Here is a 14,428-nt window from a genome sequence, read left to right on the forward strand (position 1 = left end):
TATAAAATTCACTTTAATGGATTGACACTATGTAAGAATGATGCTAAAAAAATGGATATTGAAAGCAAATTAATAAGCAACTACATAAAAACTAGTTGGATATACCTTGTAGTTTTATTGGTTAGTAAAACAATATCTGATAAAGGATCAGACTATACTTTTTTAAAATGTATGTGTATCATATAGTTGAGCAATAAAGATCACAATTGAAGAATAAGACCACATGTAGACTTTTCCTTTTAAATTTATAAAGGCTGTCAATTTCCATGTTGCAGGTATTTACCACGTGGAGTCCTTCATACTCTTCTTAATGTTTTCCATATAGTACTGCACACACTTAGTCAGATATATAATTTAGGAAAACTAATACATTATCACTTTCTAAATATTAAGTAAAGGAAGCGATCAAGTCAAGATTCTTGTTGGCTTCATTTTTTAACATATCTTACTATTTTATTATATAAGTTGTCTAGCATAAAGCTTCATGATCCTTTAAATAGTAATAGAAATGTGAATGTGAACATAAACTTTATTCTGTGCTATTTATTCTTTTTAGCTAGTTTTTAAAAATCATCTTTGCATATGGTAACTATTAGAGACATGCACTCTAGTTTTTAAAGTAGTGTTTTTACCTGTAGCTAATATTTGTATTGAATACAGTCTTACATTTTTTGGGGGATAGACTTTAACAGATATTATAAAATATATAAATTTTTTAGTATTTCTCAATTTGACATGATAAGAAATGAAATATTTACTCTTCCTATCTACCAAAACATTATGGTATCTGAAGAATGATTGTTTATTATTTTTTTCTTTCAATCATCATCTCTTGACTTTCCTGTGTTAAACATTCTATATATACAGAGTTTTCTTTTTAGTTGTAAGTCAAAGTAGGAGAAAGAAGACATGAAATAAACTTAGCATAGTGATATCAGCCTGACTTCCATTTTTCAGAAGTGACATAACAATGTGATGCTTTTTGGATTCAGATTTAATTTTTTAATATCATGATAAAAATTTGTTCACCACAAAAAAGGGATTTTAAATTGCACTTGAGACTCAACTTTAGAGACCCCACATATACACTGTATATATAAAATAATGCTGATAATCATGTAACAATTTTAAATTAAATGTTAAAGAAATACCAGTACAGTGATTATTTTGTATCTAACCAACCCTATGACACAATTCTATCAGTGGAATGGTACAGGCTTGCTTCAGAGATACTGTGGGTTCAGTTTCAGACCACTGCAGTAAAGTGAATATCACAATAAAAGAGTAACTCAAATGTTTTCGTTTCCCCATGCATATAAAAGTTATATTTACACTATAATGTAATCTATTAAAAGTGTGATGTAGCACTTGAAAAAGTTTGAAATATTGTGAGAATTACCAAAATGAAACACAGAGACATGAAATGAGCACATGCTATTGGAAACATGGCACCAACAGCCTTGCTCAATGCAGGGTTGCCACAAACCCTTAATTTGTTTAAAAAAAGAAAGAAATGCAGTATCTGTGAAGCACAACAAAGAGAAACACAATAAACAGGTGTGTGTGTGTGTGTGTGAGAAAATACTTTTTTTTTTTTTTTAAGTTTACTTAGCTTGGTTCAAAATTGTCTAAAGCTCACTTCCTAGTAAGCAATCATGTATGGAGTATGATGACATTTAAATCCAAAAAGAATTCTTCTGTGTAACTTCTCATACTGTATAAATAGATGTAAATAACATTTGGTGTCCCGTATTTGATCTGTTAGTTCCTTAACTTTATTTTCTCAAAGTAGACACTGTCTGTGACAGTAAACTGATACTTAAGGGAAATTGTTTTAATCCCTAAGGTCATTGCGGGAGATATTGTGATGTCACACTTTGTTAATCTTCTATAACTACATTAAAATATTATTAGATTTTTCTTGTCCTTTATTTAAAAGAAAAATACAGGGAAAAGATCCCTTTATCTTTGTTAGACATGTATGTGGAAAATATCAAAAGTTTTACAGTGAAGTTTTTAGAAAAAACTTTTGTATTTAACAACACTTCTCTGAACTTTTAAATGAAATTACTCTTCTTGGCTAGATTATATTGGCAATTCAAAAATATACATATTTTCCCTAATACATTGTCTTTTTTGGCATAAAAAAGGTATTTTTTAAATAAAAGAAGTTCTAGTTTGCTGAAAGTGTACACACAACAAAAAAGAAAAGAAAGAAAGCCCACTGTCATGGAGTTAACCCTGACTCAGTGATTCTCTAGGACAGAGTGGAAGTGCATCATAGGGCTTCCGAGGCTCTAAGTCTTTATAGAAGCAAATTGCCTCATCTTTCGTCAGTTGGCAGCTAGTGGGTTTCCCACCATGGACCTTTCAGTTAGCAGCTCAGTGCTTATCCCACACTGCAACACTATGACTACTTGGAAAGGTACAGTAAATATTAATTGGTTTATCTTTTTCTAGTTCAACATTAAAATGCACCCACATTTTTTCCAGTATTATGTCTTTTACGAATCATCAACTACAAATATTCTTTGAATATCTATTGCGTGGTATACCTAGAATTACCTCTAATACTCTGTTATTCTAATTGGACTAACTAGTAGATACCTACCTTTGGGTTGATTGTTTTTCTACATATCAAGTTCGAGATCTTAGTACTTTAGAATTTAAATTAAATAGTTGGTATTTGTGTGTATGTATGCATACATACCACTTTAAAATGTATTGGCTCCTATTTAAAGGAATATTAAAATAATTAGTAATAAGATTCAAATATAATTTTATGTCATCAAAATCAGATAATCTTAATAGTGTGATTATGAGAACTTAGGGTAGTGACATTTAGCTCATTGTCCTTATCTTAAAGTTATTTTAAACTTGCCCCCAAACTTTCAGATGTTCTGAGAGAAAATATTTTAGCCCCTCAGAAGGAAGTTATTTTGTAAATATCCTAAATTCTGTTTGTAAGTATCAATAGGAAAATCTGTTTCCTTCAGCACGTAAGTTATAAACTGATTTATTTAATGTATTTTAAAAGACTCTTATTCTTAGTTTCTCATCACTAGATTAGCCTGAAATTATAAGCAGTCAATGTATTGTTTTCAGTACTTTGGACTTAGAAATTTGGCCAAGAGACAAACAACATCAGCCTTAAATCAAGTTCATTAACCTTTTATGACAATAATTACTAGATTTAGTTTCCATATAGAACATTCAGAGGTGAAATTTTTGTAATGAAACAAGAAAACAACAGTTGAGGAATTACTGAGTGCCAGGTACTTTGCTAGGTACTATACATATATTCTCTTACCTCATCTGTATGTTAGTTATACTGTTGTTAAGTGCCATCGTGTCAATTCCCGCTCATAATGACCCTGTATAGGGTTTCCAAAGAGCAGCTTACTGGGTTTGAACCGGCAACCTTGTGGCCTTGTGGTTAGCAGTCTAGTGCTTATCCAACAGCACCACACCAGGACTCTGTTAGTTATGATGTTGTTAAGTGCCATTGAGTTGGTTCTGACATAAGAGAAGGAAAAGAAAGCATATTCAGAGTTACTTCATACTAGGTAAAACCAGTATTCCAAGCAATCTGTCACATCAGAGTCCATAGTCTTAACTATTACAATTATTCATTTACTTTAAATATTTTCAGTCCCCTTTTGCTTTTGAGAGAAAGATAAATCGTTTCCCAATAACCTGTCATATTTACAGTTAAAAAAAAAAATTTTTTTTTAGGGAGTTGCTTTTCTGACCCATTGAAGTACAAGTTTTTTAATCAAAGTGATTTGAATTAAATTCTAGTTTTCCCATTCATCATCTACATGCTATTGTTGTTGTTGTTGTTGCTGTTGCTGATGTTTGGTGCCATCAAGTTGGTTCTGACTCATAGCAACCCTGTATAGGGTTTCTGAAGAGTGCTGTTGGATTTGAACTGCTAACCTTGCAGTTCAAACTAATCTTGCAGTCCAGTGCTTATCCTACAGCACCACACCAGGATTCTATTACAGGCATGAACTCAGATAAATCAGCCTACCTTACACAGTTTTCTCATTTGTAAGGAGATACCATATGTCCAGCTTAGTCTTATTCTAAGTCTACAGTGATTATCATTCTAAAAGATTTTAAGATTAAACCACTTGTGTGCCTGTATCTCTAAACTATTTTATTTTAAATTATGTGGTTTTACTTCCTTTATGTCATTTACTGATAGATTCATGCTAATCCTAACCACTTATCAATTCTTTTAAAGATATTAAAGCAGTAAGGTTATTTGGATAATTTGTAACCTTTCACATAAGGTTATATATATTTTTAGGAATATCAGCATAAGAGAGGATAAATTCTTGAATTTCCCCAAAACTAAACTAAACCATATTCTGTATTCTTCACATTTGAAAGATTATATTTTGTGGAGCTCATTTACTTCAAAAGTATTTCTAATTTCTTCTTTTTGAATCTTAATCTGTTCTGAATCAAAGTTTGTAACTTTACTCATCTCTTATATTGCTATCCTTTTTGGCACCTAGTAGCGTAGTGGTTACGAATTGGGCTGCGAACCTTAAGGTCAGCGGTTCTAAACTACCAGCTGCTCCACGGGAGAAAGATGAGGCTTTCTACTCCCGTAAAGATTTACACCCTCGGAAACCCTGTACAGGGTCGCTATGGGTCGGAACCGATTCGATGGCACTTAACAACAACAACAACAATATGTGCCAAGGCCTTTGCATATGTAATCATTAATCTCCACAACAATCTTGGAGAATGACTAATGTTGTCTGTATTTCATAGATTAGAAAACTGTCAGTTTAACCAAGATAAAACAGCTAGTAAACTGAGACTTGGCATTTAACCTAAACCTGTCTAACCCATGCCTGTATATCATATTTCCTCTTAGTTCAGTATTAATTGAAATTGCTTTCATAGCCACAATATTTTTTAAAGCTATAATAGAGTATATTTTATTACTTTAAAAGTTAAACTGGCCATATCTGTCAGTAAACAGTTCAAACAAAACCAGAATAACTAATAATATGTTGCATTTCCCTATATATAGTCTGTATAAATCCTAAAGTTATATTTATCATTATTTTAAAAGTTTATTGAAAACAATGTAATATGTTAATCAATATATTATACTATCAAGATGCCCTTAGTTCTTTTTAAACTATATCCTTAAAGATATACTGATAATAGAAATAATTAGATAAATCAGCATTTTTTTAAATTCACATAGTATAAATCAATATTTAGGCAGAATTGGTTGTGGAATAAAGTTAGTTATTACTCTAGCATTTTTGTCTAAAACTGAGATCTAGCCACTATAAATTATAGAGTCCAAAGCATTGTGCTGCAAACTGCAAGGTCAACAGTTCAAACCCACCAGCTGCTCCTCGGAAACCCTATACATGGTCACTATGAGTTGGAACGAACTTGACACTGGTTAACAACAGATATCATTTGCTAAAATGTGAGGTGGTACTAATGGTTTTATACCACATATAGTAAAGAACTTGATTTGACTCTCAGTTGACTGAACAAAGATTTCAGTTCGAAGGCAATAAGGGAGATATAGGGAAATTGCTGTTTTTGAGGAAAATATTCTTTAGGTTTAGCATACACTAAAGCAGTATTCTCCAATAAGATGTTCCATGGTGAAGGCAATATTCTATGTCTACATAGTACAATATGTTATCCGCAAACCATATTCTGCTATTGAACACTTGAAATGTGGACAGTGCACGGAGAAACTGAATTTTTTTTCATTTAATTTTAATTAGTATAAATAACCATATGTGGTTATAAATGTACAATGTTGGGCAATACAACCCTAGAGGCTTACACTTGAGTGGTTAGAATAACATGCCGGTAATACAGTGAACACTTTGAAAGATAGGTGTTTATAGAATCTCTCATAGACTTTTTTTTTTTTTTTTCTTTTCTTTTTCTGATTTTCTTTTCTCCTGTAAAACTATTAGTTGGTAAGTATAACGTTATGAATTTACAAAGCATTGCCCATTGTGGAACATCTTCACCCTAACACATTGCATGCCCAATTATATTTTATAATAAAAACCTGGTTACTCTCTTCTCTGCTTGGTTAACACCTGTAAAATTCTGCACTGTGTCTCTCAGATCTGTTATCTGTCTTCTCTTTTGTTTTCTCACTTCTGCTCGCTACTCCATTTCTTCATTCCCAACAAAGAAAGAAATGCAGTGATAGTTCTCTTCCTCCCAAAACCTCCGCTAGAAAACATTGGCCATCTCAAGGTAAACAGCCATGGGAAGGCCTGTCATGATGGCCGGGAATAGTATGCATTACTAGAAAAGCATGAGCTAGTGCTCTTCCTCTTCCTTCCTTCTGCCGTCTACCTGCAGTGCTTCCTTCATGAGGGTCATGGACTCATGTTCTCCTTTAGGCTTCCCAGTATGGGGCTGAACCAATTCAGATCTTCTGGAAGAAAGTAAAGATGAACAGAAAGAGATTTCCTCATTGTTTTATAAAGGCCAACTTCATTAAATTACAGGAGAAAGAATGTTGCAGAAGCTAGTGCAATTGACCTGGATTTTGAGTGACAAAATATTTCATTCTTGGCAATGTATCCATTATCTTTTTATTCTATTTTTCCATGAACTTTTTTAAAGCTTCCGTGTATTTGTTCTTAAATATAACGTTTGACCTTAAAATACATTAAAATATCCTACAGAGATACATTCTTACTTACTCAAGATATCTTAATAGATGATGTACCCTTGTGACCATTTTGGTTTTTTTCTTCTAAGTATTCATTGCTTCAGTTTAAACATAGCGTTTCATTACATGTAAGCATATTTCATTTTATGTTAGCATATTTATTTCCAAGCTTGAAGTATCAGTGAAGTCAAAAATCTCACTATGGAGATAGAAGATGTGTAAGTTAAACTTGCAACCTGTGGTGAGTTTTTTAACACACATCAAGAAAATGTCCTTAAGACCCAGAAAATCTGGATAAAAGTGCCTTAAAATATACAAAATTTTGTATTGTTGTTGTTACTCTGGTATGTATGCAGGTTTTCTTTTTTAAGGTAATTTGTTTATTCATTCATTCAAAAAATATTTCCAAACCCTAAAATATGCACATTATTATTATTGCTGTGTGTCATTGTTGTTGTTGTTAAGTGCCTTGGAGTCGATTCTGACTCATAGCAGCCCTATGAGGTTTCTAAGGAGCAGCTGGTGATTTTGAACCGCCAACCTTGCGATTCAAACCAACCTTATGGCCCATTGTTTATCCTATAGTACCACACTATATATTAGAGAGTCATAATTCATAGAAATAAAGTATAGAGATAATGACCTACTTTTTATATGACACAAAGAATTTACCTATTTGAACTTACTTTGCTCTTTAAAATTAAAAAAAAAAAAAAATTGTATATACTAATTTTGCTGGTTACCTTCTTTATTAGTATACCTTCCAAATAGTGTATCTGGGAAATTTTAAGTCAGTTAAAGTGTTTTCTGGGGTCAGTTCATCTTTTTTTATTGACTTTCAGATGAGAATTCTTGCCCACTTCCCTCCCTCTCCACCCCACATCACACCAAAAATTTATCTTGCCTCTTCTTGAAAGCATAAATACTAGCATGTATAATGTTATTTAAGTATTAAGTTGTTCTTTTCTCTTTTTTTTTAGAGGTTGTTATTATTCTCAAGCTTAAGCAGTGATGGCCCTGAACCCTAGAAATAGGGATTGGTCTTTCTTACTTGCTTCTTGAACTCCCCTGCATGCTTTGGAAACCTATCCTTTGTGGCCCAAAGATCTTGTTTCCCATTGCTTTTTCCAGGGAGCTTTCTGATTGATTCTGGCTCTGGAGATGATTGCCACTTTCTTGCTAATATGATGCCATGGGCCATCAGATCATTGTGTTTCAAATATATTAGTAGACTGTTGTAACAAGCAAGTTTTGAACTTCTATTTTTAAAGACCCCATTAAGGATTGGCATTCATGCTCAGACCAATAGCAGAAAGCTTATTTCTTACAAGATGAGAGTTTTAGATAAATGGTACTGATGCTTTTGCTTTCCCACAGGCACCTACTCAGAGATTCTACCCAGTGAAACTCCAACAGCAGCGCAGGTAGATGGGGCTGATCTGGCCTCTCCAATGTCCCCTCGAACTAGCAAGAGCCGCATGTCCATGAAGCTGCGTCGTTCCTCAGGCTCAGCCAATAAATCCTAAGGAGACAAGCAAAGCAGCCTTGCAGTGATCAGCAGTAGCCACCTTAGCTTGAAGTTAGTGTTAACTCTGTTAGGCCTTCATATCTGCTATAACATGCATGTACCTTCCTGTACATTTATTTTAGAAAACACTGGATTTAAGTAATTTCTAACTTAACATTTTAGATTTGGGTTGTTTATTCAGTTGGGTTTTTTTTTCTTCCCCACAGTCCAATCTGCCATATTTTTTGTGGGAGTGTAGAATATTATTCTACACCCTTTATTTTCCTGGATAATTATGTCTAAATAGTTTCACTTTTAATTTCATGATTAACTTTGAGCCAAAATATAAATTGGACAAATAGTCTCATTATTTTATTTATTGTGTCCCATTGCAGTTTTATTGCTCAATATATAATTTTTTTTTACAAATGTAAAATTTTAAATTTAGGCATTTGTAAAGTTATAGTAAAACATCAGAACTGTTAATATACAGGATGTGTACAGATTATTTATGTTATGAAAATAAAACACTTAAAAGGTCTTTTAGCATCTCAAATTCCAACTAAAGTAATTTTAGCATTAACTTTTCCCCCCAAAAGCAGTGTCTCAGTTCTTGACTGTGCAGCTGATGCCATGATACTCAGAAAAATCACTGTGCTGAACTTTGATGTATATTTAGCATCCAGTTTTTCTGATGTTTTGGTTTTGAAGTGGTATCCCTGTAAAATGCCATTTCTTTGAGATTGTGGCCCTTTTATTATCAGCTATTAAATCCTGGTGTATCTATGTACTTGTTTAAATACCAAAAGGAGGGGAGAAAAATAAAAGATTCTGCTGATATAAATCTGTTGCTCAAATAATGTGTATTACTAAGTAAAATCTAATATTGTTAATACTGAACTTAACAAGTGCAGGTCAGTATACATTCCACCCTCCAGAAGTATTTTCCTACATTAGATAAGTTGCTCACAGTTTGTTTTAAATGGTCATCTCCTGAGGGAATGTAGCATGACATAGGTACTAATTGCATGTGTAAATATATCAAACTGCTGGCAAATGATAAAGTATAAATTATGTATCATCATTCATATAGTATCCACAAATTTGTAACAATGGGAAGAAGATGATATGGTATTTAATAATACAATAAAAATATTCTTATCACTTCCTGTCCATTAGTATTGATTCTTCTACATTCCATATATTTTCAGACTTAAAACATGACTGTATGATTAATGGAGAGATAAAAATAGTTTATTTTAGTCAATCATTAAAAAAAAAAGAATTTGAATTCCTTTCTCATGATAGACTCCGACTTAAATTTCTCAGAGATCTTACCACAGACATTAAAAAAACAAGAATTGTTCACCTTTATGAAGGTTACTCAGAAACCTCACTCAGTGCACTGGGTTAAATCACTAGTTTACCCAACTCTCTTGTTTTGTTTTTTAATTTATTTATTTTATACTGTGTTTTCAAGAACAAAACTTTCTACAGACAAGTCTTTCAGAGTTCCTGTGCATTCGCTTTTTTGTTTTATTTTCTTAAACTATTTCTTATCTATTGGAAGCTTATGTACAAGATAAATACAGTTCCTAGAAGCAAGATTTTACAATATAGACAGTTTGCCACAGTCAAGGTGAATAATTTTAAAGGAGGAAAACTTAACCACTTACACGTTTTTAAAATGCATTTTTTAATTTTAGTAGGCAATTAAATGAATGATTTGATGATATGCAATAAGAATGAAAACAGCAATTTGAAATAGCTAAATTAGCATAGTTAACTTTTTTTCATTATCAGATAACACTTCAGTAGCTTCTAAGATGTTTGTGGGTTTTTAAAAAGAAATATTTGAAATTACTTTCTGTTAAGACATTTGTCTGAGAACAGGTGCCTTTTTAGATTTGAAGAACAGTACATGTCCTTTGAAGTTCAGTCTATGCAACCATAGTTAAAAGGAAAATTTCCCATTTTTGTATCATTAAATTAATTCACAAAGTATTTCTTTCTTATTATTCCAAGTGGGTCAGTAGGATTCTATAGTAAAATATTGCCATTGGGGAGATGAGAAATGTGGCTTTGAAAGTAGGTTGTGTTCAATAAGATTATTAAAATAAACACAGAACACAACAAAGCACATGCTACGTACATTTATTTTGGTGGTAAGCATTTTACAAATATGAGCTGTCAAGCAATGCTTAGCCAGTGTACCAAATTCTGGCTATTTAGGACATGGGTACAGAACGTATACTGAATGTAATTTACAAAAAGCAATTCAAAAACAACTTGCTGATGAAAAACTTAAATTTTGAATGGGCTGCAATTAAGTTACATAGTGGATTATAGGTATTAACATCTTTAACCTGAACACAGTTTCATATATAGTACACAGTATGAGATTTACAACAGAAGCATTAAATAAACAGTTAGGGTAAAATCTTAAGAGTCAAACTTGAGGAAATGAGATCTGTGTTTTCCAAAGGCTAAAAAAAGGTTTAAAGTAGTTCTTCCTGAATGTTGCAATACTGCATATAAAGTAACAAAAGATAAGAATTTCGGAGGTTTCTCATTTTTAACTCCTTCCATTAAAGTAGCATTCTCTCCACCTCCACACACTAAGAATGAAGTAATACATATAATTGGGGGACAGAGGTTACAGGGAAGATCCCATATAACACCCCCCAAGCAGCAAACGTCTCGTTTTCTAACAGACACAGGTCTTGAATCTTATTTTTCTCTTGTAAATTTGGCACCAATCACATAACTTTTAATTCACAGAATGTACAAGCAAAATAATCTGACCCTATCGAGACAGAAACTACACAGGCGCCTGCTGTGGCAAGAGAAACAAACATTGGTGACTACCACTTTTGGTAGCTAGAATCCTTTGTAGACATGGAGACATGCACGCATTCACTGCGACTTTCCATAGGAATTACAAGTCATAGGATTCTGTTGGCTTTCCATTCATTGTTTGTGGGTAAAATCCTATTTAAGTGAGCAAGTGAAAAGGATTTAAAGCTGGCCATCATTAAAGGGGGAATATTGACACGTTGTACATACCTGCTCTAGAGAAGGATTTTACACTTTGATCTCCGCACCCCTGGCGGAGCATTGACTACTGGGAGAGTTTTAGGGGAGAGAAGACACAGTAAAGGAAAAGAGACGGTAAACTTGCAAGTTGAAGTAAGCCCCACGGAAGCTCCCGCGATCTGTTGTCTCTAAGGCCAACTTCGCAATCTTAGTCTTGAGTCCTTCAACCCTCAGCAGCCAGGCCGCAGTGGCATCTGCAGCAGCAGTACCTGCCGACTTTCTGAGGGATGGCACTTATTGATGTGCCGGGTCAGCCCAGGGGAACTAAAAAAGGTGGACGGGCAGTGCTTGCAAGAGAAAATTTGCTGAGCACCCCCGTCAGAAGTCCCGCCTGCACTTGGCGCCTCGGGGGACACCGCAGCCAGAGCGGGCAGGAGCAGCTCCTCGCGGACGGCGTGCCACAGCCGGTGCTTGTCCCTAATGTCTGCGGATGGGAAATGCGCTCCACACAGCGGGCAAGGGAAGGCAAGTGCAGCGCTGCGTTCCGACCCAAAGCCCGGGGCCAGCGCGCGGGCAGAGCCCGGCTCGTGAGTGCCCAGGTGCTTCCGCAGATAGGCTTGGCGACGGAACTTTTTGTGGCAGTACGGACACACGAAGATCTCGGGTCCCCCGACACCGCTGGCACTGCCCGGTCCAGGCATGCGGCGGCCCAACACCCCTTCCGTAAAGGAGACCTGTGGCAGCAGTGGCTCGGGATGCGGCAGCACCTGGAGGCTGGGGCGCGGGGCGCTGTCCTGGTGCTGAACTGGCCCGGAGCTGTCCCTGGCCGGGTGGTGCTGATCCGCAGTCCGCTCGGTCCGGCTGTTCTCCTTTCCCTCTGCCAGGAAAGATGCCATGGCCCCGGAGTCCGAGGAGGACGAGGACAACGAAGTAGGCGGCTTCCCGTCGGCGGAAGAGGCTGTGGCGGTGTTTACCGCTACGGGACGTGGCTTGTGCCAGCGACGATGGGAGGCGAGGTTCGCCGGGCAGCTGAAGACCTTATCGCATTCGGGGCAGCGGTACTCGACGCGCACGATGCGGGAGCAGCGGTGCTGTGCCAGCGCGAAGGGGTCCGCGTACTGCTCCTTGCACAGCTGGCAGATGAACTCCCCCAGTGGTGTGCGGCTGCTCCCCAGGCCCCGGGAAGGCGCTCCGGGCTCCTCCTCCTTGATCTTCAGACCTAGGACAGGGGATGTGGTCACCTCGTCCGCGAAGCTCAACTTCCTCATCGCCTTGGGTTTCTTGACTCCAGCGGCTGCGAGTCCCGACGGGCAGCCTGGAGGTAACTTGGCGCGGCGCTCGGTGCCGGCTGCCCGTTTGAGGCCATGCAGGGTGGCCGAGAGGGGCGCGGGGTCCGGCTGGAGCGCGGGCTCTGGGAACGGTGCCCGGAACGGCAGCAGGAACTGCTCCCCCGAGGTAGGGGCGGCTGCTGGCGCTACAGAGCAGGAAAAAGCAGCCACTGCGGCCGCGCCCCCGGGGAAGGACTCTGCGGAGACTGGTGAGCTGAGGCAACGCTCCAGAAACGCCCGGCGCAGCTCTGCGCCCGCCGGCTTCGTGGGACTGGGGCTGGGCCCGGGACCCTCGCTGTCATCTGTCCCCCACTCCGCGCCTTCCCGCCCGCGCGATCCCAGGCTCACCCCAGCAGCCCGACAGGGTGACCCCGGCAGTTCTCGGGCCACCTCTGCCTCCAGCCCCTTTCCTGGCTCCTCCTGGGCAGGGGACGCCCCCATCTCCGCACCAGGTAGAGAGACACTGGGGGTCTCCTCAGGAAAGGGCGGCGCCCCCGAGGGCCCCATCAGAGGGAAGACTCGCTGGGCTAAGCGTACTCGGTACGAGCCGCCTGTCCGTTTAGTTCGCTTCACCAGGAAGCCCCTGGGCATGGTGGAGTCGGGACCAATGAGGGGCCCAGAGGAATAGAGGTGCCACTAGGACTAAGGGCCGGCAAGCGCTGTAGCTGCACGAGCGTCGCCACGGCCGTCATGCCCCTGCAGCCTTTATAACTGAGACGCGGGCCGGGGCTGACCAGACCGCCTCCTGTTCGGGCTGACCAATCAGGAGTGGGAGCGGGCGTCGGGGCGGGGCTTCCGTTTGTCTGAGCTCGCCAGAGAAGACCCAGCGGGCTGCCTCGAGCGCCCCTACCCCGCTGCGTGGCCGACTGAGGGGCGCGCCGGGCCGCTTCCCCCAGCCACCCACGGTGCGAAGACGCGAGAAGGTAAGGTTCAAAGTGTGAGGAAGCTCGGCATTCGGTCTCAGACGCCTCCAGATACTGTCTGACTGGGAAGGCGGGCAAAGCAGCCACCTCAAGGCGCCCTCTGCGTGAGCGGAAACCCACTTGTCCCTGAGAGTGTGAGTCTGACAGAAAAGCCCCCCGCCCGCCGGGCCGTAGGACGACCGAGCGGGGAGGGCAGCGGAGGCCAGGTGCTCAGTGAGACGACGGGGTGGGTGTCAGCTCGGGAACGGGTATTGAGCTGATGAGAAGCTGCGACCCAGAGGCAGGGAGGCTAATTCCACCGCCCTATGCTTGCACTTGACGGTGGGAGCACGTCTGCCATCCAGTATCGATCAAGACTGCGAGTGTCTGTGATACTATGAGAATTCATCTGGAAGAAGGGCTCTCAGTGCGGGAGAGCGTGCGTGCTGGCAAGCCTCGGCAGCTCAGGGCGCCGGCACGCTTCTGGGGCCCGGGTCCTGAGGCTTATAAAGGGCTCCCTCCCTGATGGGAATAGGAATAGGAAGGGGAAAGCAGCATCTAATTTTCTTCTCCCCTCCGATGAAGTGGCTTCTCTGTTCACCTTTTCCTATGCCACCCAGAGGCATGGCTTAGTGCCTAACTGGCCTGTAGAGCCTGCAGATGGAATGAGAAATACGGTAGAGTCAGCATTACATCTGCTGCCCCTCACACCACAAACTTGGCCAAAGCACTCAGCAAATCTTCGTCAAGCACCCTGAAATACGCCCAGCACTGTTTCAACACTACAGGAGATTTCCAAGTTTGTAATACGGGATCCTCCATGAAAGTAACTAGACAACATATGACATAATTTTAATAAACTGTCAAGAACCACAATATAGATCAGGACAGTGGGAGATCAGACAGGGGAAAGAACTGTATGTTCAATTCTCTTTACTAACCGAAGGTGGAAAAAAGACTGGGA

General features: G+C 39.2%; 2 protein-coding genes across 5 annotated transcripts in view; one reads left to right on the forward strand and one right to left on the reverse strand.

The window, feature by feature from the left end:
- Positions 1-9,067, forward strand: part of RALGAPA1 (Ral GTPase activating protein, alpha subunit 1 (catalytic)) — a 261,272-nt gene extending 252,205 nt beyond the window's left edge. For 2 of the 4 annotated variants that reach the window (XM_006835339.1, XM_006835340.1), the window contains one exon: positions 8,069-8,217. In XM_006835339.1, the coding sequence (XP_006835402.1) occupies positions 8,069-8,217 (149 nt within the window). Of the gene's footprint in view, positions 1-6,202; positions 6,268-8,068 lie in introns of all 4 variants that reach the window. The other 2 variants (XM_006835338.1, XM_006835341.1) reach the window with 2 other exon arrangements.
- Positions 9,068-11,464: 2,397 nt separating this feature from the next.
- Positions 11,465-13,153, reverse strand: INSM2 (insulinoma-associated 2). Its single transcript, XM_006835342.1, has one exon. It carries the CDS (start codon positions 13,151-13,153, stop codon positions 11,465-11,467), a length of 1,689 nt encoding a protein of 562 aa, XP_006835405.1.
- Between the last annotated feature and the right edge of the window lie 1,275 nt (positions 13,154-14,428).

The sequence above is a fragment of the Chrysochloris asiatica genome, unplaced genomic scaffold, assembly GCF_000296735.1.
Source record: "Chrysochloris asiatica unplaced genomic scaffold, ChrAsi1.0 scaffold00017, whole genome shotgun sequence".
NCBI lineage: Eukaryota > Metazoa > Chordata > Mammalia > Afrosoricida > Chrysochloridae > Chrysochloris > Chrysochloris asiatica.